The sequence below is a fragment of the Mycetomoellerius zeteki genome, unplaced genomic scaffold, assembly GCF_001594055.1.
Source record: "Mycetomoellerius zeteki isolate Tzet28-1 unplaced genomic scaffold, Tzet1.0 scaffold155, whole genome shotgun sequence".
NCBI lineage: Eukaryota > Metazoa > Arthropoda > Insecta > Hymenoptera > Formicidae > Mycetomoellerius > Mycetomoellerius zeteki.
Window position 1 is genome coordinate 3078817 of NW_017256500.1, and position 24275 is coordinate 3103091.

A 24275-nucleotide genomic window follows, 5' to 3' on the forward strand; every position below is an offset into this window, starting at 1 on the left:
AAAATGACATAATATTATCAATAATACAGTCACTATTAATTTAATTACGCAATTTGCAAAAGAACACCGTAAGAATTTTCTTCTCGAATTCATAGAATTTGTTTTTAGCTGATTAGAAATCAGCGGTATAGAAATAAGCCACAAATATGTGAATTATGAGTTTGTACTTCTTTAATTAGCTAAACAGATCACTTTTTTATTAGTATTAATAAGGTGCAAAGGTTAGTTTCTAAGAAATAAGGGGATGTCGCTTTAGGAGACCTATGTCAGTATCGGTGATCTTCCTCTACTTTTTCTCTAATATTTGATAACTTTGTCTGTTAATGTAAAATCCTTCTTTCCGAATATTTTTTATCTTTTATTTTTTAAAACTTTTTAATCATATTGATTTAAATGATATAATCAATAGTAAATTTGAATAGATCAACAGGGTTTTAAATGCGTAAAATTTTTTAAATCTAATAAACATTTAACTAATTTGCGCAAATGTGGAGTGTCTTAATACCGTACATTTGTCTATAATTGTAAATCGCAAAATCAAGAAATCTTATATGCTATCAGAATAAAATCAAGCATTATGCTCCTCAAAATGTATGGCATTAATTACTTTTTTTTACCAACAATACATGTTTCTATATTCATATCATGTATACAGATCACTTAATAATCAGGTGTGATGAGGCACTTAGCAGGTGCGCAGTTGTGCCTGATAATTAATTAATTCTCAAGGAAAGTGATTTAGAAAGTGAAGTACGTGAAAGTGGCGTCCGTCCGTTTCACTCTGTATTGACATTTGTGTTCGCATCCATTCGCTAATAAGAGGACACTAAATTATTAGTATGAGCTGAAGGATCCATTTGTCTATCTGTGTACTTGTTATACGCATCGAGAACCGATAACATCACCTGCCATTAGTTTCCATTGGTTTCTCGAAGCGGTTGGATAGACCCTGGTGTACCGTTGTTTCCCACTGTACGCGCGGAATCAGCATTCCATTCAATGCGGGTTAACCGCGGCGATTTCTGGATCTCCGGAACACGTGATGATTGAAGTCGACCCAGAAAAGACAAATTTCCAAGTAAACGACCGCGGTTGTCCGCTCGTTCGGAAATCCGCGCGCCGCGGATGAGTCGTGGAGCATACTTTCTCCTTTCCGGGGTTTCCGAGGTCCCTGTTATCCGCGTATGCGTACGATGGGCTGAGTCACGTTTGCATCAACCTTTCTGGCCGATGAACTTCTTTTTAGTTTTCTCCTTCTTTTTCTCTCTCTTTTACTTTCTTTCCTCCCTCAACTCTTGCTCACTTAGGGTTCTCCGATCGTGACGTCGGTCTCGAGCAATTTATGTAAAGCATTCTAAGCATGATTCACGAACTAGTTCGCGCCCTCGTGACCGCCACCGGCGCAGAATGCAGTCGCCGCGAGCACGGGTGCGTCCATCAAGGTGTCCTGTCTGCGATTTTTCGAACTTAAATGTTATATTAATGTGTTACATGTCGAAAAAAATACGTTTTATTCTAACTGTATTTAAGCATAATACAGCTTGCATTCTCACGTCTGTCATTAATGTAAGATAAAAAAAGTCATATAATCTTTTTCCGTTATACGAAGGTATAAAGAGAAGATTCTTTTCTTCGATGTAATTCACGTGTTTTCACCGCACGTCAGTTTCGATAAATTCATATCTGATTGCCGAGAGATTTAATGGGAAGCATGTGACAGCGCCAGGATTTATTTAACGAGTTTCCATTCATGACCTCCTACGCGACCTATCGACGACGATGACTAGATCCATTTTATTTATATATTCTCATGCATTGGAAGACAGCCTTCGAGATGCAAAGAAATTCCAAACATGCTCATATATTTAAAAAATTCAATTCCTTTTTACACACGCATTTTAACCCTTAATACATATGATTATCATTTTTATAAAGGAATAGTTTATTGCTCTTCAGCTCTACAATTTTATACGTATTTTTTAAACATGTTAAAGTATAGATGGGAATTATTTAATATTCTTCGTATATAAGTAATGAAAATCAATTTTCATTCCGATATGTGTAAAGGATCAAAATATCATCGTGTTCTAAGGATTATACATCAACAATAAATAATATAAAAATAGTTTTTCTTTCAAGAGATATGGGAATTAATTTAAAAAAATAAAATAATAATCAAGAGAGAATAATCGAAAAAAATACAATTCTCTCTCTTTCCTTTATATTTTAATTATAATTTCTAAAATAGTTTTTAGGAATTTTAAATTTTAATTGATTCGTAAATAACTGTGTGTATGTTGAATTTTTATAAATAGTAAGACAAAACAAGACTTTGCGCAATAAAGAAAATATTTAGAAATCCTTTCTTAAAAATTAATCAATAGTTTGTCGAAATTTCATTCATAATTGCCATATCATTTTAAAATAATTAGACCACGTCAACAGAGCCAGACAAAAAGAGAAATAGTGACGTAATTAGTAGCGAAGAGGAATGGAAAAGACGCAAAATGCTTGCGCGGTCTTTTTATCATGGTCATCGAGATGGTTAACTCGACATTCCCGATCTTGTTTCATCCTTTTCCTACAATCTAGTTTTCTTTCCGCCCCGGCGTTATATCTTATTGCCTACATCTTCCGCCCCTTGATTCCCATCGCGATGTAAGAAGCACCTTGCACGATGCACCGGATGCAACGTCTGTGGACACGTTCGGTCGACAGAATTCTGGGAATTTTATAATGGACAATAATAAAAGACAAGCTTTATTCATAGACAAGCTTTATTCATAGTGGTCTAGATTAATTTATTAATAAACTCAATCAATTATTTTAATTAATAATTAATTAAGAGAATGTTTAATTTTCTTCTTCCCTCGCCTAGTCTCGCTATCTTGATTCTTTAATCTCTATTTAGAACGTCGCTCAATCGCATTCCGTCGCGGACTATTATTCCGCGACCTTATTTCAGTATCCAATTGTCTTCGCTTTGTAACTTTGCAAAGATGATCGTCATCCAAAGAATTCGTACAGTTCGGACATTAAGAAAGATTCCAGCGAAACAGTTTGCATTGTAAGGAGGAGTGATTGACTTTCTCTTTTCGCTAATAAGAAATTCTTTTATTTCGTTATCGTAGCTAAATCCGGATATCTTCTTTCCGAACAATTTCAGATTCGAGTTCAAAGTTCAAACTGTTCTGTCAGGAAATCCAAGTGCTGATTTTGAAATTGGTCGGAACTTAATACTCTTTTAATGAAATTTCGTCATTCATTTTCACGATATGTCGCTGTTCGGAGAGATTTCTGCCAGAACATAATAATAAATTTGTCTCTCTTCCTCTCTCTAACCTCGTCAGCTGTCCTCTATCCACGCATTTCCCTCCTTCTTCCTGCTGTCTCCCTCCTGCTATTCCTTCCCTTTCCTTCCGCGCTCTCGTACTCCTCCTCTTCGTTCTGAATCGCGTGGCGAGGAGGCCTCGCTGCCCGACTGACCGTCCTCGGCGCCTCTTATACCTTTACTCCGGTCTGCGCGTTCTTCAGGGAACGTACGTGCTCGTTTCACGTTCCACTCGAGAGAGCGCGATACATATAGCCCCCTTTTATAGAGTACGTATACACAAACGGCCAATTGTCAGTGGTGCATCGCGATACCTCGAAGGTAGCTGAGCCGAGCTAAGGGCTCGTTCACCAATAGCCGTCGACAGTTTTCGAGACCGTTCACCGTTCATACGATCGTTTACCTCGACATACAGCCGACAAGTTCGGGACAAGACAGTGATATGGCACAACTGATCAGCGTCAAGCTGTCCAGGTTCGACGGATCCCCCTGGGGTTTCCGTTTGCAAGGCGGCAAGGATTTTGGCACACCGCTCATCGTCCAAAAGGTGAGTCAATCTGGATCGTCTATTTGATCCTCTATTTTATGACGGGACTTTACGTCAGTTGATATTTATTTTCAAGTATTTTATCAATTGTGACGAATACGAGTGATAACGAAGGTCTTCCATAAATCTCTTTTATTACATATTTCTCTTGTTACTAAACTAGCGTTACAATATTCGTAAAATATTAAAAAGAATATTTGATCATTATATTAATATAAAATGTATTATACAAAACGGATTTTAACAAATAATCTACATTTTATGTTATATGTGTATTTCAAATGTTAAATAATATTGCGCAAAATGACGCAGAAATATACATAACATTACGATCGAGATTTAAATGCGATTTAAATGTATTTTATATTTTTCTATGAGTTTCTGCTGACAAATGTGCTTTCTATTCGCAGACCTATTTATGCGTTCTGCCTTTTATCTCAATGATTGCTTATTAATATAACGTTTCTTGAATATCATTGAATCATCATGAAAGAATCGCGAGAGATTTTTTGAGGGATTTTGAAGGAGCGTTTTCAAGAAACCACTTGAGTTGGATCTCAAGTTGACTGAGGCAGAAGCAGTAGTAAAAATATTTCTTGCAGCCGTTTATATATAGCGATGTTTTATATGGCTATTTTCATCTGCGGTTCCTTGTCGTTCGCCTCTACAACGTTTCTCGATAGTCGAATAATTCGACAGTAGAGAGGATCGGCCTCGATATCACAAAATGCCGGCTGTAAAATTAAGAGGTACTATATATATATATATATATATATATAATGCTTCTGTGCATTCACTTCTAGACTTCTTTCTCGTTTGCATCTTTCCTTTGCATGTTGCTCGCAAGATATCAATTGCCACAACTCGAGCGGAATAGAATTTTCATTGAACACGAGGATCGATCAACATTCCCATTTGACAATTGAAATCATCGCGAGTAGTGGCGCTTCCACTATTGCAACGATTAATCTCTTTTAAGACATCGACACATTTTCTATTGGTCAAATATCTATATCAAACATCTATATAATTTATTTTAATTATAATAAAACCTGACAAAATATATTTGTCAGATTTTATTATAATTGAAATAAATTTAATGTATAATCCTGAAATTTAATTGCGATACAATTATGTTATCTTTCGTCATATCTATTGCATTGGAGATTTTTATGAATTTTGTGATGTAAATTTATCCTGTGGCGTGTGAATGAACATTTGTGAATCTCCGGTACGCGGAAGCGGATAACGATAATGAACTCCGAGAGTAAGAGCGCGGACGAAAGTGAAACGCAAACGGGATCCCTCGCGACTCGTCCTCGGAAATGAAATCAGTATCAAAGGCTGAAGTTGACAGGCAGTTGACGGCACGTGTTGATGTTTCGTAACACGAACTCCTCGTTCTCTTCAGTGTGTAATCTAGAATATCAAAATCAATTACAACGGAAATCAGAATGTTGAAATCGCTCGTTGGGCTCTTGTTTTAAGCGACGAAACACGTTTCAAGTACACATAATTCATAAAAAATATTAAAAATCAGAATATTCCTTTACTAATTTGAAATAAAATTTAGAAAACTGCTAAAAATCGGAGCAGTTTATTTATTCATTATCACTCTGTTTATCATTATTCTCTTTTATCTGCCTTATGAATCTCTCATCGTTAACAATCAGCAAAACTCTCGTTTCCAAAAGGAAAGCCGATTCAAAAAGCGAATTTTCCTGCACGAGTTTTTTTGTGGTCCTTCACGACCGTGAGACATGATCGCGGGTGTGTTTTGATATTACGATCTAGAGGAGCCACGTACGCGTTACGTAATGCAGTAGCAAATGCCAAATTATTTCACGCGCATCGGCAGAAATCGTTGCCAACTACGTGCGAAACGCCGGGCTCGCCGTCGCCGTCGCCTCCACCGCCGCGTGTTTTGGCGATGCTTGGCGCTGTAACACGAGAAGCTTTTGGCGAACATGTAGAGACGCGGGTCGCACCGCGGATTCTTTCCCCGAGTAACTTTTTCTGAGCCTTCGAGCAACGTTATACGACCATAAGCGCTATTATTAAGAAATGTTGGCACGCGAGTGCCAATGTCGAGCAGCGGCGACCGTCGCGGATTCAACGACAGCTTTCACGCGCGAACTGTCAGAAATTCGACAACGTTCTCGTGCTACCGTAGTCAATAATTTCCCGCGCGAACGTTTTGTTGACAGGAGTATGTTTATTGTTTACGATATTTCGTCTACTAGCTATATTTTAAAAACTCGGATTGTTGTAGACTCATTTCGCTCCGAAGGCCGTTTGGGTGATATCTAAAATACGTAATTGTTACAAAATACATATGTGATAATCATTAATTAAATAATAATTTAAAAAAGTGTAATTATATTCTTTTACCATCGAGGAAAAAAATAAAAACTCTCCTGCAATACATAAATCTCTAAAACTTTTAGAATGAATTAGGTATCATTCTGAAGAGTAAAATCTTACTCTCAAGGAATGAAAATTAAGTTGCACTTTTTTTCAAGAGTGGCTTAATTTTTACTTTTTAGAGTGAGATTCAAAAGAATTTGAAGAGTATATAACTCTCATACAAATGATAACGTGCTTTGTATTTGATTCTTAAAAGGAAGATATGTATTTTTGTGTTCCGTATGAAATATATCTCGACAGAAAATCGTTATAATTCGAGTCTCATACTGAGAAAAAGGGTTTGGTTAGATTAAATAGTGATTCTCGTGGAAAATGGACGAATCAGAATTTTCTGATTCTTAAATTTACTAGAATTCTAGTTGAGATAACGAGAATTATGATTGATAAAATTAATTCTGATAAAAATAAGAATTCTAGTAGATTTTACTAAAAATATTGTATTAACCAGAATTTCGGTTATCTCAACTAGAATTCTAATAAATTTAACCAGAAAACTCTGATTCGTCCATTTTCAACCATGAGACATTTTTTTCAATGCAAGGACGGCAGATTCCTCGGGTTTCCTGTCGCACGCTCAGACCGTTTCGCGGATCTTAACGCGTTTTGGTAAAAGACGTCATCGCGGTATCGCGCGATCGAGTTCAAGTACCTTGAATTACGAAGTAGAAATCGGATCGGTGATCGTCTCTACGCGAGAGTCTGCACGAGACGCCTTTGACACCGTCAGACTCATATTTCTCGCCTTTCCGAGAAAGCCTGGGGCGGCCGGACGCTCGCCGTATTTGCGGCCTCGTAAAATAAACGAACCACGTGGTGCGCTACGAAGAAGGCCAAGTTCGAAACGCCGATTACGAAAACCATTTAGCGTAGCCGCGATAATTTCCAACCCTTCAATCGCGCGAATAATTGATCATATGCGTTTTCTTCGACCATAAAGAGTGCATTTTCAACGGAGCGTCGACAAGGAAATGCAATGTGGACGTTCGCGAAATATTTGTATACTATCGTCGGCGATTTTGAAATGCATTATTTGCATATTTCCGCGATATCAAATGTTCATGATGAAAATCAGACACGGTTCGATAAGAATTTAATTTTTCATTTCATTGTTACTCGTTTTTATCAATTACGTCAGATTTCTTGCTTGTAGAAAAGTTTAATAACAAAAATTATAAAGTTATGTTAAATAAAGTGATAGCGTCTTTCTCTTTTCCTCAATATTTTAATTAAAAATTGACATATGCACGGATTAAATGTATTATTATGGTATTTATAATTATATCACGTGACTTTTGAATTCCAATGCTATATTATTCGCGAGAGATTCTGTATGATAACTCCGTGATCTTGTTTTGAAAATTGGAAAAAATGCGCCCACGAGGATTAGCTCCGATGAGAAAGAGAAGAAGGGAGAGCACCGTCGTACGTCGCTGGTAATCCGAGGCAAATTATTTGGGCGTTCTATTTCTAGAAGGTGCCTTTGCGAAACCCGCGCGAGCCGGGTCGGGCCTCGCTCGCCACGATGATGGCAGCGATTTCGACGGCGACGTCGTCTTCACGGGACCAACGTTTTCTTTCCGAAACAAATAATGCGGCCGCGTGTATCCGGTCTGCAATCCCATTGAAACGAAATCGAAACGATTTCTGTCGGCCAGCGCGGACAGAAAAATATTTAGACGCGCATTTTTGGAGGCTGCGTAAAAGATGTTAGGGCGCGTTTAACGTGATTTATGAGTAAATATGGACAACGCGAGCACGCGAGCCTCATCGCGGCAATAAATATTTCCACCAGCAGATCGACCAAACTCGTATAAATCGACAAAAATACGTATCTCCTCCTATTTACGAGATAGGAATGGTAAGCAAATATCGACGGATCTCCAGTATAATCTCAGATAGGACGACTTTATATGACTTCATTTCGGACTTTTCTTACGTATTTTTTATATAATGAATACAACAAAATATCAACAATATGATTTTGATATAAAGAGAGCCAATAACATTTTTTATATTCAATGACGTATAAAATACCAATTTTGATTTTAATTAATTATTTATGTATATGTAATATATATGATCAAACTTTTTCATCGTTTTTAATTGCAAGCATTAAATTTTAACGTAATGAGTGTATAGGAGAAAGTTGGGTGATATTGGACAACAGCTGGTATATTACGGATAAAGACTGTTTAAAATTTTAGACACATGGTAGTATTTGTTAAGTAACTGATAAATTCACTTGAGAGTCGAGACTTCTTCATATTGAGAATAGAATATTGTATATTTTATTATTTCGTTGTTGTTTATGCTAGATTATAACTTTCAATCAGTCACATAATTAAATGTAAGTTGTAAGTAGAATTTCGTTTTTAGTTTACCAATAAATAGTATTTATTATTTTATAAATTGTAAGCTTAAAATCTTTCTTATTTAAAAACTGCTTGTTTCATACGTCGTTCTTTCGTTGCACGTCATTCGGATTAGACAATGAGATGGCGGGCAGTATCGGACAGCCTAAGTGGTCGACGAGATTTGGCTACTGACAGCTGTGTTTTATTCTAGAATATGAGAAAGTACGAAGCATAGATCTTCTATGGTGCGAAGGAAAAAGAGAACATGTGATATTATTGTTAAGAAAGTAAAAATAATAAGAAAGAACCTAAGAAAGACGAGTGAATGATATTATATTCCGAAAAGTATATTAAAAGATGGATTAAAAACTATTTAAGTAGGGTAGAAGCATTAAAATAGCATTAAAATCATGTACAGACAACAGTGAAACCTACAAAAAAATATGTTTCTTAAAAATATATTTTTGTTCAACACCACCTTTTAATTTAAAAAAACAAAAAATGTAAAAACGTTTAAAATATGAAAATCTTGACTATTTTCATTTTTTAGAAAATTACAATTAAGAAAGTGTTTTGATATAAGAATAATGTTTCATATTACATTTAATTTTTGCTGTTTAAAAAAATAAAATTTCGAAAAAATCTGAGACGTCCGATGCATACCGATCTCCCCTTTTAACTTTTCCAAAATTAAGGTTTGTCATGTGGCAAGTTTTTATCGTAACGTAAAGTATTCTTCTTGCGAAAAAAAGAGATTCTATCTGCTTGCGTTTTCCGTGATTCCACGGTGAGTGCACCGTTGCGGAGGTGCATCAAAGCGTGGGTGTTCACGTTACGCGAATATTTTGCTGGAAAATGGCGAGCAAGCACGCGTGTTGCGTTATCGCATCGTGGAAGGACTCGACACGAATTGCGAATGCTAGTCGATTGCGACGTCATGCCGTTAATAAGGATTTTTCCAGGTGCGAGGGGACCGCTGCAAGTGAAAGGCATGACGAGAAAAAGACCTGATTTCAAAGGAATTTTTCGGCGTTTACTAACGTCACGCACATGGCGCTGACCTGCTAATTACGTATCGTTCTGCTAATTAAACTGGACTTCCTCATGCGTTATAGCATAATGGAAATTTAACGAGACCATGCAAGAAAACATTTTGCGTTGCGCCTTAGAGTTGTATATATTAGACGTACTATTTATTGACTACACTCAGCAAGAAAATTTTAATATTTTATTACAAGCAACTGTTGGAATGAGATAAATTAATAAATTCATTAATGCATACTGAAATTTTAACGTAAATTTTAATATTTAAGCTTTTAAAAAATGCATAGGAATTTCGAGCTGAGAATTAAAGTTACAAAAATCTATAAACGTCAATTTTATACCTTTTGTCTCAATTTTTTAAGTAATTTCGATTAATTCAAAAATCTATAAATAAAACTAAATAAATCTTTCTGATAAAGGTGAATATACGATGTGTGGGCAACAGTTGACGATTTGCCAAACACGTGGGTGCTTCAACGCGAGAATAGATGCATTTCATCTTGAAAAGAAAGTCTTTATAATAATGTGCCATCTTCATCCAATAAAGTAGCGCAACAAAGTAGCTCATTAAATGTGAAGGACTATATTGTTTTTTACAAGAACGATTGCCTTCAGAAATATTGCGTTCCAATTGCGAATCTGTGCAATCATTTTCGCTGTTGGCAAAATTTGAAGCCAGCGTCGATATACATCGTAAAAGCAAGTGTTTGTCTTAATTCGATAAATGTCATTGTACAAAAATAAACTAGAAGCGTTCTCTTTATTATATAATTATTACAGAGCTGTTGAAGAGAAAGTTATATTAAAGTTAAATGTCACCTTCCTAATTTTTTTAAATAATTAAGATTAATTATTAATGTACCGATTTTCTCATAATTAAAGTAATTGTAATATTGTAAAAAATTGCAAGAAATGCAACACGATAAAATATTTAAGCAACACTGAAGGAAATAATCTTTAGTTTTGAGCGATTGAGCTATCTAGTAACAAACACGTGTAGATATCACTATTAATGATGATAACGTTGTCAAGTGTGAGTTTTTAGATACAAGAAGGTGTTCATCGAATCTTATCTGGTTTCTTATCAAGCAGGAAGCGCCCTTCGGTTTCTATTCGACGTAAATATTTGACTTTTTTTCATCGGCTATCTAAAATTATCCCTCCGAGCAACTGCGGCTGTGCACCGGCAATTGCGAGTTCTGTTTACGCGGCTGCATCCGTACCATTGCGCGTGATGCAACGGGGGAATTACGGCGCGCGATTTGTTTGCAGACTGTAAGGCGAGAGTGAATCGGATTTCGCGCGCAGGATGTTCACAGCTGTCGTAATTGGCCATTCGTGGTGATTCGACCGAACGACGACATCGATGAGGGCGGAAGACGAGCATCCAATTTGGATTTCCGCGAAGTGCATTCGCGTGCGATTTGTCGCGTTTAAATGAGGACAAAAACCGAGAAAATCGTCCGTGAATCCTCGGCCAACGATCCAAGAGCGACAAACTCGCTTGCAAGTTAATTTACTTTCTTCTGTTTATATCACGAAAAACTGTACAGTTTTCCAGTAATTTCCGCACAATAATATCACATAAATAATATCAAAGTAGTATAAAAGTAATACATTACTAGCCGAGACAAATAAAATTAATGAGTTAAAATTATTCTAAATTTATCATTGTTAAAAAATAATTTGCTTGTAAATACTGATAATTTTATGTTTAAAATTAATGTGAAAGAACAAGATAATTAATTACTCATATTGTGTATAGCAATTAAAATTAATCGCTTATAGCATCAGGTAATTAAGTTAATTAGTCATGGTATATTAAATCCCCACACATGCAGCATCACTGTGTGTTCTCAGGAAAGATGAACAAAGAGCAGTGATTAATTTACATTATTTTGACAAGAGTTATGCATATTTTATGCGTAAATATGGAACGAATTTAAATTCCCGTGAGATGAAAACTCGGGATTTTTGGCTGGCCTAGCGGACCAGGTGATATTCGGGAGAATGGAGTAAGAACATAATAAGAAAGAAAAAGAATGCGGAGAGAGGCAAGCAGTGAGAGATTTGCGTTGCGTAGGAGTTTTGGCTCAACTCTTTTGGAGATTCGAGCGAGAGGATGACATTGCACACGATACAACGACGTTCCGAATGCGAAACAAAATATTCTTCATAATAGCAGACAAACAATTACGTTCCGTGCATTCTTTTAATTGTAATTAAAATTCTTAAATATAAATCTAAATAAATATCCAAATTGTGTGAATAAGTATTAGATATATATTACGTAAATCTTTAATTTATAGATAGTCCCTGATTCTTCGCAACTTCAAATACCAACGGAAATGACTTAATCATCTGAGAATCTCATCATACTCTACATTAATTTATCTAGAATAAAAATGTTATATTTTTTAAAAATTAACGCACAAGCATCAATTTTAATATCATTTATGATAGAACTCGCGACAAATGGTATTAAAATGATACGTAATGAGGATAACGCAGATACTTTGCGAAAGATCGAGTCATGCGTGCGGCGAACGGTAGCGAAAGGAGACGAGAAGAAAAAAGTCTCAGCGACTCGACGAGACGCCACGGTGAGAAATAAAAGCGATATTTTTATATCCACGGGAGTAAGCTCGGTGGCGCGCGTCCGCCACCGGGCCTCAGTCTCTATTAATATCCACGGACTGGGCTTCCTCTCAGGCATTCGTAGCAAACTCTCTTTGCACGAGCGGCAATGGCGAGATGTGATTGGTCGCCGGAGGAATGAAATTTCCCCGAAAAAAATTCAGCCAGTCGCAATTTGGAAAAAAAATCATTGTCAATACATATCTAAGACACGAATATAATAGCGAATTCGGTCACTTATATTACATTAGAATAGTGCATACTAAAAGCTGCTACACATGAAATTCACAAAGTTAAATGTATATAAATATTTTAAACGATTAAATATCCAATAATGATACTGTTACGTTATTTAAGAAAATATACATGTATTATTTCGTTGTTAAAGTTGATTGTATTATGCCACCGCATTTAAATATTTTATAAAACAGTTTTTAATAAGCAGTAAACTAGTTTGGTACGTTCTGTTTCATCAGAACTATCATCAGAAATAACATTCTCATGAAAATAAATCAGACGAAAGAAAGACGATTGATAACAACGATATGTGTGTTAGTATAAGAATCAAATTATAAGAGATTTTTTTTATTAGAATTATCGAACAATATTGTCTTGCAAATAAATGAAAAGTAATGTAGAAGAATTGACAATAAATATTAAATTAATTAATTCTCGAATCGTCTAAACCGAATAAAATATAAAAAAAAAATTAGTAGAAGCGACTAATAAATCAACGGAAAACTCGACGAGTGAAATTGTATCTCGATGACGAAGCCGAAGATTTCAGTGCACTGTTGTCGTAAATGTCGATTCGATTTCGAGAATGGGGAGAAGATAGTGGGAGGCGGTCGTGGGAAACTTGCCAAAAGTCGTGGCAGAAATCGGTCTTCTCCCGTTTGTTTGTCGTGGCCATACCGCTTCGTGAATCCATTGGTAACGCGACACCCCCATCGCGTCGGCGGTTGTGTCACGATTACGACGGCGGATAGTCGAACTCTGCGTTGAACTATATATACATTTGCGAATCCGCGTCGTAGAAAAGCAGAACCGCTGATATCGGGCGCCATATGTCTTCGCGCGCGTAAACATTTGTTCGATTTTACTAGTATTACTAAAAGGATGCGAAGGCAATGTCTAAACTTTCAAATTAAACTGCTGCCAATCCAAACCAAATTCGAAAGCTGATTATATTTTTCAACACATGCATTTATAAAATTTCTGTTTTTTTTTCAATTCTAAATATTTGATATAATATTGAATCATTTTAAAATATTTTATTTAGTACAAAATTCTTCCTTGAAAAGAGAGACTGTGATAAGAATCCTCACGTTTTTGGTGGAAAAATTTAATCAAAGTTAATAAAAAAAAATCTCAAAAAATTATGTAGAAAACTGAGGCTCGCTTGGCACATAATTTCATCTTGTCAGTGATTCAACATTAAGTGAATAATAAGCAGGAGAATTCACTAAGCGCATTCAACGATGCAATCCGAGATGAAATCATCGCCGTATTTATGCTGAGTTGAGTTTATGTTAAACGCACGTGACAAACGTCATCATTCGTCACTTTTTACGGACGGTTTTTGACATGAGCTCATCATGTGCCGGAATTCCTGAAGTTATCAGAATTCATTCATCAGACATGATTCATCCAGGCATCGAAACGTATCCTCGCATCCACGTATACTCTTCCTTTCGCTACGGTCGGCGACGCGTATACAAATATTAGCTTAAATGCTTCGAGGAACCTCGACGGTCTGATGAATCAAGAGAGTGACTGAAAACGTTTTCAGTATTTTTTTTCCATGGTCGTCGAGTAACTCACCCGCGCTTACGCGCAAACAAACACTCGCGCCGTGTTTGCGAAAACCGATCTGCTCCCTGCTTCGCGAAATAATCGCAAATGGATTCGTTCAGCTTGCAATGGAAACATTTTCGTTCTCCGAAATTCCAATATTCCATTTTCAGGTTCTACTTTTTAGATTTTATTGTTTTCTAAAAATGATTTAGGAGACATAGAAAATTTGAAAGCTCGCGATTACTAATAATACTATGAAAGAGAAAAGAATTTTATTTGAGAGAAAAGTTAAATCAAAGAGATTAAACGAAATTAATTCTACTTCGATCAATATCGGTTTCTGAATCTCTCTCGAGTGCGGAGTGTCACACGCGTTCGCAATGATCTCGAATGCATTCTGACGGTATACTCCTCTTCCTCTACAATCCTTTGTGATTCCTTCCAACTGTCTCCTCCATGTCATGCCGACTCATACGCACCTCTGAGAATCGATTTTATTTTCACGGTCCCGTTGACCTCCGTTTTCTCGTTTTCGTCTCCTGACACCTGGTATGCCGTGATCATTATCGCAATTCTGAAATTATTCTCAATTTCAAATCCTTGCGTACTGATATGCATCTCTGTACGAGAATTAAACTTTTACAATAAAAATCAGGATAATTCAAGAGAAATCTTTTAGAGTAATATTTATTTTAAGTATCTCACATATAGAGTGACATCATCAATATTTAGCACTTTGCAGATGAAATTACGATTTTTCGCGCATTATATACGGATATGCATTCGTCTATTGTTATACTTTACGGTAATAATAACGAACAGCTTGTTTGAAGAGATAAGAGCAATATGCGTGTGCACGGTCGACCGTGCACCGATAATTTCGGTCTGACGTTATTGTCTATTTCTCCTACCACAAGAGCCGGCGGAGGCATTTAGCTTAGTTTCTATTCAATATTTATTTCGTCATCGCCGCATCGATATATTCGACCTCGAAGCCGAATGACTCAAGCAATAACAAAGGTCGGAAAATTTATTCTGTCTCTTTCCGCATTTAAATATATTCTTATAATATAAAAATATTAATATAAGATATATTTCAATAAAATTATTTTTTGTTTATATAATTCTATGCAATATCTATGATTTATATATCTATGATTTAAAAGTTCATTTTTATTTTTTTAAATTTACTTCTTAAATACATTTTTATGTATATGTCTGTATAATTAATATATAAAAAATTTTAAATACTGCAACATTTACATCTATTGTTATAATATTATTATATTGACGCATCAACGAAATTTTGCAAAATAATAGATCGTTAAGACATAAATCTTAGAAACTGAAACGTATATATATAATAATATCAATATAACATTAACATGTACAGTTAAATTTTAAAATGAAATATTCTCATATTAATTGCGATTTAAAAGTGGGCTAAAAATGCGTACGTTTCAAAGTTTCTCTCGATGCATCGACAAAGGAAACCACTGTGTGCAGAAAAATGTGAAACGCGTCTCGCGTTTCTGCACGTTCTGCCGGCATAAAATGCAACTGGTTCGCACGAATGCGTTCCCTGTCGGCGCGGCGTTTTTGAGGATATTGCACGTATGAACGAGCCTTAAGAGTCCTCGTCCTAAGCTTAAGTGAGACAGAGAAAGTAAAGGAGAGACAGAGAGAGACGGAGAAAAAAGAACAGATGCATTCCAACATGGGAAGGTGGGATGGATCCGTCTCTGATAACCCGCCCATTGGAATGCGTACCTCGTACACCTTGGTGTATTCTCCCTCTCAGTTTCACTACACACCAGTGCATCTACCTACACACACACACACATACATACATACATCGCGTATATTCGGCAGTTATTTTTAGAGCAATTTTAACAGGCGGACATGTGGTAGTGTTTCGGATGCAATAACTGACATTCGAGAATTTATTCGTCGGGTAAATCGCGAGATCAAATATGTGGCATTAATTACGACCGATATAATTGTTCAATTGTTGTGTGTGTGAGTATAATTTTCCAACATCAAATAAAAGAGACGCAAAACGCACTGTGAATATGAAAATTTATATGAAAGCGAATTCATTACACTCTAAAAAATAAAATGTTAATTTTAACTTAAAGACATTTAGTGGACTTTCTGAGACATGCAAAAATGTTAAAATTAACACAAAAATGTTGATTTTAACATTTTTGCATGTCTCAAAGTCCATTAAACGTCTGTAAGTTAAAATTAATTACATTTTATTTTTTACAGTGTATATTTCATTATTTGCATCTATTGGAAAACAAAGAAATAAAAATACATTGCAATTTACCTTATTCGCATCGTAATATTCCCTTTAAAGAATAAGTGGGAAAGAATTAATCAAAATCGTACACAAAAAGAATTCTACCCGAAAAGAACGATTTTGCTGAAAGATCTAAAATTTTGCTGGATACGAATCTGTAAATAATTTTGTTGAACCATCAAAATAATTAGAAATTGAAAAATGATGAGCAATGCTGCAAAAAATTTTGATATTCTAGCAACCAGTTTGTATTTCCAAAATTATTTTCAATATCCAGCAAAATTTTATACCTTTCAGCAAAATCGTTTTCCATGTAAAATTAAAAATATGCGTTCACATTTTAACCATGAATTTATCAATTCAAGATATACTTGTAGAACGATTTCTTTTAATTCCCTTTCGTTAATTCTCAGAATACAAAAAGAGAGATGTCGCGAGTAATTTCTCGATTCTTTACGAACTTCGTTTCGCGGAAACGATCGTTGCACCTCCGAAGACATTCCTGCGCCAGTTCATTCATCGACTTTCGCATTGACGCCGCAATTACCCGCTGAATGGAAACGATTGCGGCCGTGGACGTGTCGCGTGCATCGGAACGAGCTTTTGATACACCTTGATGCATTCTACTTCTCGGCTACTGCTGCGATTTGATTGCGAATGTACGTAACGACCGCAACGTGTTCGAGGAGGTTATTTTTAGACCGGTCCAAGACTATTTTTAGAAGCGGCCTGCCCACCGGCAGCTTAACCCTGACTTACGTCCCTATGTCTTCGTGGACACCGCAGGGACACCGCGAAGATCGGTGGACCATTAAGCGCATCAGCCGAAAGACGTGCGGTCGCCAGAAAATGAGCAATGCACGAAACACGCGGCATATTTTCTGGCCACTCATTTAAATTTTTGACATTCAATCTCTCGTCACTGAAGCGTGCTCGTTTACCATGACTTATAAATTACGATACATAATGATTATTATTCATTAATGATAACAGCGAAAGATAAAACCAATTTTTTATTATTCACGGACATTTTAACGACATAAAATTGTACTCTCTTTGTTAAATCATATTATCGTCTTACTTCAATTAAACCCTCATCAAATAAAGAACAATGATGTTTGGAAAGTGCACGTACAGTACATGTACCTGTGGAGAATATCATGATCGTAAAGATCTTAACCGTGAAGATCGTTCCGAAGTCGTGTGCTCTAGACTATCGGAGTTTATCGGAATCGAAGACGAGGCTGAACAGTAAAACTAGGTATTACGATCACACAGGGCGATGACGCAAGCTTCCGAGCTTCTATTTGCGGCAACTACAGATCAAACTATTCTCTCAAGCTCATGTTCTGATTTCGCGCTGATGTGACGTTCTGCGCATGTATGTCGAAAAGAGTGAAAATCTTGAGATTAAATAGCCAATTTTAAGATAAAGAGACTCTAATCTTAAAGAGATCTCAGAGAAATCTTAACGAGAAAGATTAATGAAAATCCGGGAAAGTAACAGATGAGATTTTTAACTATAGCATGCATAAACGCCTATATATTTTCGAAAGTGGCATTTTTATGACTATAGGCCCTTCCATTTCTTTCCATTAGACCGTTCCAGTAGCGCGTTCCTTATAGAAATAAAAAGAGTTCCACATTTTTTTAAAATCAAAATTGAAAAAGTAACAGCTGGAACTCCGTTTGAGAATGATTGTAGAGCATAGAATTCTACTAGAATTAATGAGAAATGTTGAAATTGCGACAAATTATCAGCACACTTTTTCCAAGTGCCATGATATCTTCTATATTTAAAATCTATTAAAATTGGTAATTGTTGGAATTTTGTTTTCAAATTACATACACACACATATATACATATACATACACATTATATATAAGCATTGCAAATTTATCGGAAGCATACCACTGCATAATGTCTCCGATAAATCATGCAAGGACACTTATGATTCTTCTTAGTATCTATTCATTAAACTGTTCACTAAAATAATGACATTGGAAATACTAATATATATCTACGAATTTGCAAATAAACAGTAATAAAAATTCGCTGACGTAATTCCCTTCATTCGTCATCATATTTGTGATTTATAGAATGCAAAATATATATCGTGTCATATGTATTTCCAACTGCCTACGAAGTGACCCACTTTTCGAGAAGGAGGTGAACGAAATAAACTCTATTTCATTGGAATATTTTACGGGAAGACGGTCGCTCCAGTCGTGACTAATAAAAATAACGATATATTACGAGACATATATTTATAGAGAGAAAAAGAGCTGGAGGCCACCCTCGCACGATTGCTTATAATTAGGTCGAAGCCTATTAATTATTTTCGATGCTCTGCCAGAATATCGAAGAATTATGACCGATTCAATAACGAACCGCTTGCGTGCATCTTCCCTCACTATTCGGTTATTGTATCTGTCGCATGCAATGAATAATGCATTTTTGTCCGGTGATTAACTGTCTAAATTAATTTATTGCTTTGAACGTGATTTTTCCGAAACCAATGAGTGATTTGTAAAAAATATTACGATGCATTTTAATTTAGTAAAATAATTAAAGTCGAGTGTCATTTCAAATTATTTTCCTAAAATATATATTCAATATTTTTCTGTATTCAAAATTTAATATTTGCATTGTTTACTTTCAACTTTCTACACATAAAATATTAAAATTATATCACTTGTACAAAGCATCTGATGAACTAATTAAATAAAGTCAATATTAGGCGAGGCTTCATATTTTTATATTTTTATATTAATAATATTCGATGAGCTCACATAAATTTTTCGCTAGTTTTTTATCCATGATTATATTAGTCGACGCACAGAAGAATCTTTGTTAATAATGCCCTCATCATCATCGAGCTGAGTTCGTAATTAGCACGCTCGATAAAAACGCCGACGAAAGATCGTTCACAAAAAGGACCGCTTGATTTTTTAATTTGGGCGCTCTTCTGTTTTCTCTCAACTTTCTTCACCCCATCTCCTTTTTGTCAACCGTCTCCCCGCCCCCTGACGACAACACTATCTCTAACGTGAATGGATGCACAGTGTTCGACATTTGAAGCGTAATGACGCGCGTGCACTTAAATATAGTGGCTCTGGAGTCTGTGAGAACTCTGGAGAAGAGAGGAAAGTTTCGGCGACGTGCCTCATAAAAGTAAACCGGAGATTCGAGACAAGAGTTTTAAAAGTTGCAGCTGATCAAGCCCTTCTTTTATTATATTTTCGGATTAACACTGCACTCTAAAGTGGATTTAATACCATGTGGTATCTATATGTAATTCTCACCGTGTGGGTGTTAATATTAACACCAGGATGATATTAACACTAATAGTGAGAATTATATAGACATCGCATAGTGTTAAATCCATACTAATATTTTTTAGAGTGTGTACACTTGGCTAATGTATAAAAGATATAGTTGTAATCAGAAACAATGTAATGATAATTTGTTGACCCAGATTTTTCTCGGTATAAATATGAGTCTGCTTTAATTGCAGGTTAACAGTGGTTCTCCGGCGGAAGCTGCCGGTCTTAAAGCTGGCGATGCGGTTATTAGAGTCAACACCACTGACATGTACAATTTGAGGCACAAGGACGCGCAGGATGTCATAGTCAAGGCCGGAAATAATTTCGAAATAACTGTCCAAAGGTAAGATGCTGAGCATAACAAAGCTTGATAAACACGAATGATTCATATATTTAAAAATATACTTCAATGATCTCGGCTTGACTTACGTCAAGCATTAACGTCTAATCAACATTATTGCGTTAATCAGCAAAAATATCGCGTCATTCATTATTCTAAAATACTTCATTATTATAAAAGCTAATCATATAAAAAAAGCGGCTTCAGTCAAATTGGCTGAAATTGTGATATTTTGTAAATTATGAAATGTGTGTGTGTATGCTGTTTAAAAGTCTCCATACATACAATCATAAAAAGGACAGATTTTAGTGCAATTATTTGAAAGCTGCTATTTTAGATTTAATGGGACTGAAAATACCTTTATCTATATTTATTAAACTATTCATTTTTTAACAATTATACCTTAATATTTCAATAGAACGCACAGAATAATGAATCACTTGATGTAAAGAAAATACATAGTTGCTTTTCAAAAAAATTATGCAATGTACAATATGCAACTACATATCTTTTTTGAGAAAATAATTATGTATTTTCTTTACACTAATTAATTCTCTTTATTATTCTGTGTATAAAAATATTAAGGTATAATTAACAAAAAATGAATAATTTACTAGATAAAGATACTTTCCGATTAGATTCAAAATCGCAACTTTCAAATAAGGCTACAGCAAAATCTATCCATTTTATGGTTATGCCTATGGAGATTTTTAAAAAGCATTTTATAATCTATAAAATATCCAATTTAACTAAAACCATTTTTTGCATCTGATTAGTACAGAGTCCTTTAAGATTCTTATAAAAAATAAAAAGAAACCAATCTCTATACATATAAAATTTCCGCTTTCGTAAAAATCGTTTAATTTTTTGCATTCTGAACAAATGTACGTTATTCTCGTAATAGGAATGTTATGCTTTTATTTAAAAAATTGCGACCGATGTATAATTCGCAGCCCACCGCCGTGTTTTAACGGGCGATAAATTATCATTACAGAGGAGGCAGTACCTGGAAACCGCATGTGACTCCTGCAACCACAAGTTTACCGTCTCCGATGCACACCGCATCCACGGGTAACATCACGCCAGTCACAAAGACTTCTTTGGCAGCGAAAAAACAAGACGGACCTCTCATCGGCAGCGGACACAATTTCAGCCCCAAGCCATTCGTTAGTATCGATCGTTAATCCGCGTCTGCCGGCTGCACTGATTCTGCAACAAAAACACGAAAGGCAGTTATTTTTCTATACCGGAACGTAATAATTTTCAGCTGAACGGCACCGGCGACGGTCCAATTAAGTCCATCGTGAACAAACAGTACAACAGCCCCGTGGGGATCTACAGTGAGGAAACAATCGCGGAGACATTGTCCGCTCAAGCGGAGGTCCTTGCCGGAGGTGTCCTTGGGTAAAATCGCGAAACTGGATTGAAAAGAGGAATAATTAATGATGGGATTAAAATATTTGTTTTCTAAAATTATTTTTAGATTGAAATTACACGATTAAGATTATAACAAAATTTATAATCATTATCAAAAAATGTTCTTGCAAGTATTAATTAAATAATATTGAAAGAGTCCATGAAGAACGAAATTATATGATATTAGAAATCATCTAATTTCTCAGTTACTCCCTTTAATAAATGTTATTAATCAGTTAATTTTGCTGGTTAGCTTTATGAGCGTAAAAAGGATTTATTAATAAATGCAAATATTGCAGGGTAAATTTCAAAAAGAATGAGAGGAATTACAATGCTGAGAACAGCGAGGTTTTCAAAATGGTCCAAGAAGCGGACAAGGAGCCAAAGACCCCGGAACCTGGTTAGTAACATATTCTACATAATATAATTTCTGAAAAAATTGAATTCATTAATACTAATATATGTAAACGTAATTAGTTTTATTATGCAAGTACACATACACAAAAGATATACGAGATTTAAGAGCTAAAAAGCGCAGATTGCTCAAAATTCATGCCTATTCGAGTATATTACTTATTAAAATCACTAGTCTACGATGCAACTTAAATAACTTTTTCTTTTCTTCAAAATATTAACTTCAAAATCTTGCAATATCAAACTTCAATAGTGAAATTTTTGCATAATGAAATTTTTTAATAATTCGTTATTTATCTTCTCTATGTTACTGCAACTATAATCTTTTGATTTGCAGTATCTACATTTGGTACGTAGAAGATATTTTGTAAAATTACATAAAAAAAACAAAAATCTATTTACAAATTATTCTACCTGAAATTTATTTATCTGCAATAATAAATTAATTTTGAATCAATAAATAAATCTTTCTAAATTTATCTAAAAAATCGATACGTTCTTCGGCTGGGCCAGAATCGGTTCCAGCCAACCTGTTGCATGCCGATACGATAACTTGTTTGCGAAATAGCGGAGCCAAATGTCGTGAGCGGCGTGATAACGCCATCCTCGCCCGCCCTGACAGGACTGAGACCCGTCCAGGCACCGGAAACCAAGCCACAGACACCGTCAACGCCGCAAACGAGTCTACCACCAGGACAGAACATTTGTGCCGAGTGCGAAAGGCTCATCGTGTAAGTTTAAGTACTCGGGACGCGTTTTGGTTTTTATTTTCAGAGACTAGACAAGGCGAGAGAGGAGATAGTGCCGATAATCACGATGGTATCCTACGACGACAATCGTTTTCCATTTGCGTATCGAATGTCGTGCGAATTTTCAATTCTCAGATTAGAACTTCACAATTTATGAGATTTATATCTATATTAATTTAATTCTTAGATAAATTAATTATATATCTAAATAAAATCTGCGGAAGAGTCTCTTTTGGATTATTCAATAATGATGGTTTTAATCTAAGAATGTAGAAACTCGCATGAACCGCGGCGAACGCGATCGCCTTCGTTGAGCAGTCATATTTGATTCGACATTTCCCCGTTGCTGCCCAGTTGTTATGGCGCTTTTTCTCTACTTCCATGTCGTAGTTCCTTCAAGGACAGAATTTTACTCCTCGGTGAGCCACGCGGTTGGCGGAAGGGCCACTTCACCGAGGTCACCTACGCCTCTGTTTCATGCTATGGGCGGTGGTGGTAGCGCACCTGCCGATAGCAGGCACTTTGTATGGATGGACGAATCGTACGGGAAGAATCGGGAACCACAACCGCAAAAGCAGGAATCTTCTGCTGGGTCGGGCTCGTCGACACCGGGCGGGGTCGTTTGTTGCAACTGCGACCGAGTGATCGTGTAACTATTTACGAGCGAGACTCTTGCCACCCAATTGTGCACAAGACGGCCACGGCGAGTTTCGTTTTGACGTTTTTAAGGTGTTAGCATTCGCATACCGAGAGCGATACGATGCGAAAGTTTTTAGAAATTATTAACTGTGATGGTTCAGATTCTTAGAGAGTCTATCAATCGCAAAAGATTATCTGTATTGAAAGTTGCTTTAATGATAAATTTGCAAAAATTATTTAAACAATAAATTATTAATAAATTTATTTTGATGAATTAAATTTCAATAATGAATTCAATTAAAATAAACTCGTGTAAATTGACCCCCCAACTTTTGGAAAAATTAACTTTTTATGGCTCATTTGATTGCTAATCGTTTGCACATTTCGTATTTTCGTTTGCATACTATAGCAATTGAATGAGCTATAAAAAGTTAATTTTTCAAAAGTTGTGGGGCAAACTTCACACAGGTTTAAAATAAATATTATATTAATAAAAATTTGGATTGAACTTAATAAAATATTCTTTTTAATTAGAAAATTTTAATAGCATTAACTGTTAAATATTTATAATATTAATAAATGAGAAATATTATAGAAAATAATAATAATAATTCGTAATTGTAGAAAATAATAAATGTAATTCGTAATCTCATCGTTCTCAGAGTTGGCGATTCATACGCCTCGTACAATCGTCAAAAGCGACGCTGTTCTGAGTTGCTCGATTGTCGTATGCTAGTATCATCTTAAAGATTCCAATTCGAAGAGAATATGTGCACATCTCTTTCCCAAATTACATAAATGTTTAAGTTATAAAAATGTAGAGTTGTGTTATCGAATAACAATATATAATAAACATTTTATATCGGATAACAATAAATCAGGCCCAATAATAAATGGGAATAGAAAAATTATACTATAAATAAACGATACAAATTTACGTAACAATTT

General features: G+C 35.5%; 1 protein-coding gene across 7 annotated transcripts in view; it reads left to right on the plus strand.

The window, feature by feature from the left end:
- The first annotated feature begins 3409 nt into the window (after window positions 1-3409).
- The window catches only part of LOC108720780 (Z band alternatively spliced PDZ-motif protein 52), a 34182-nt gene continuing 13316 nt past the window's right edge, over window positions 3410-24275 (plus strand). For 2 of the 7 annotated variants that reach the window (XM_018444952.1, XM_018444954.1), the window contains exons 1-6: window positions 3410-3878; window positions 19961-20112; window positions 21104-21275; window positions 21377-21513; window positions 21825-21925; window positions 23079-23337. In XM_018444952.1, the coding sequence (XP_018300454.1) occupies window positions 3774-3878; window positions 19961-20112; window positions 21104-21275; window positions 21377-21513; window positions 21825-21925; window positions 23079-23337 (926 nt within the window). In that variant the 5' untranslated portion in view covers window positions 3410-3773. Of the gene's footprint in view, window positions 3879-19960; window positions 20113-21103; window positions 21276-21376; window positions 21514-21824; window positions 21926-22507; window positions 22671-23078; window positions 23338-24275 lie in introns of all 7 variants that reach the window. The other 5 variants (XM_018444957.1, XM_018444953.1, XM_018444955.1 and 2 more) reach the window with 5 other exon arrangements.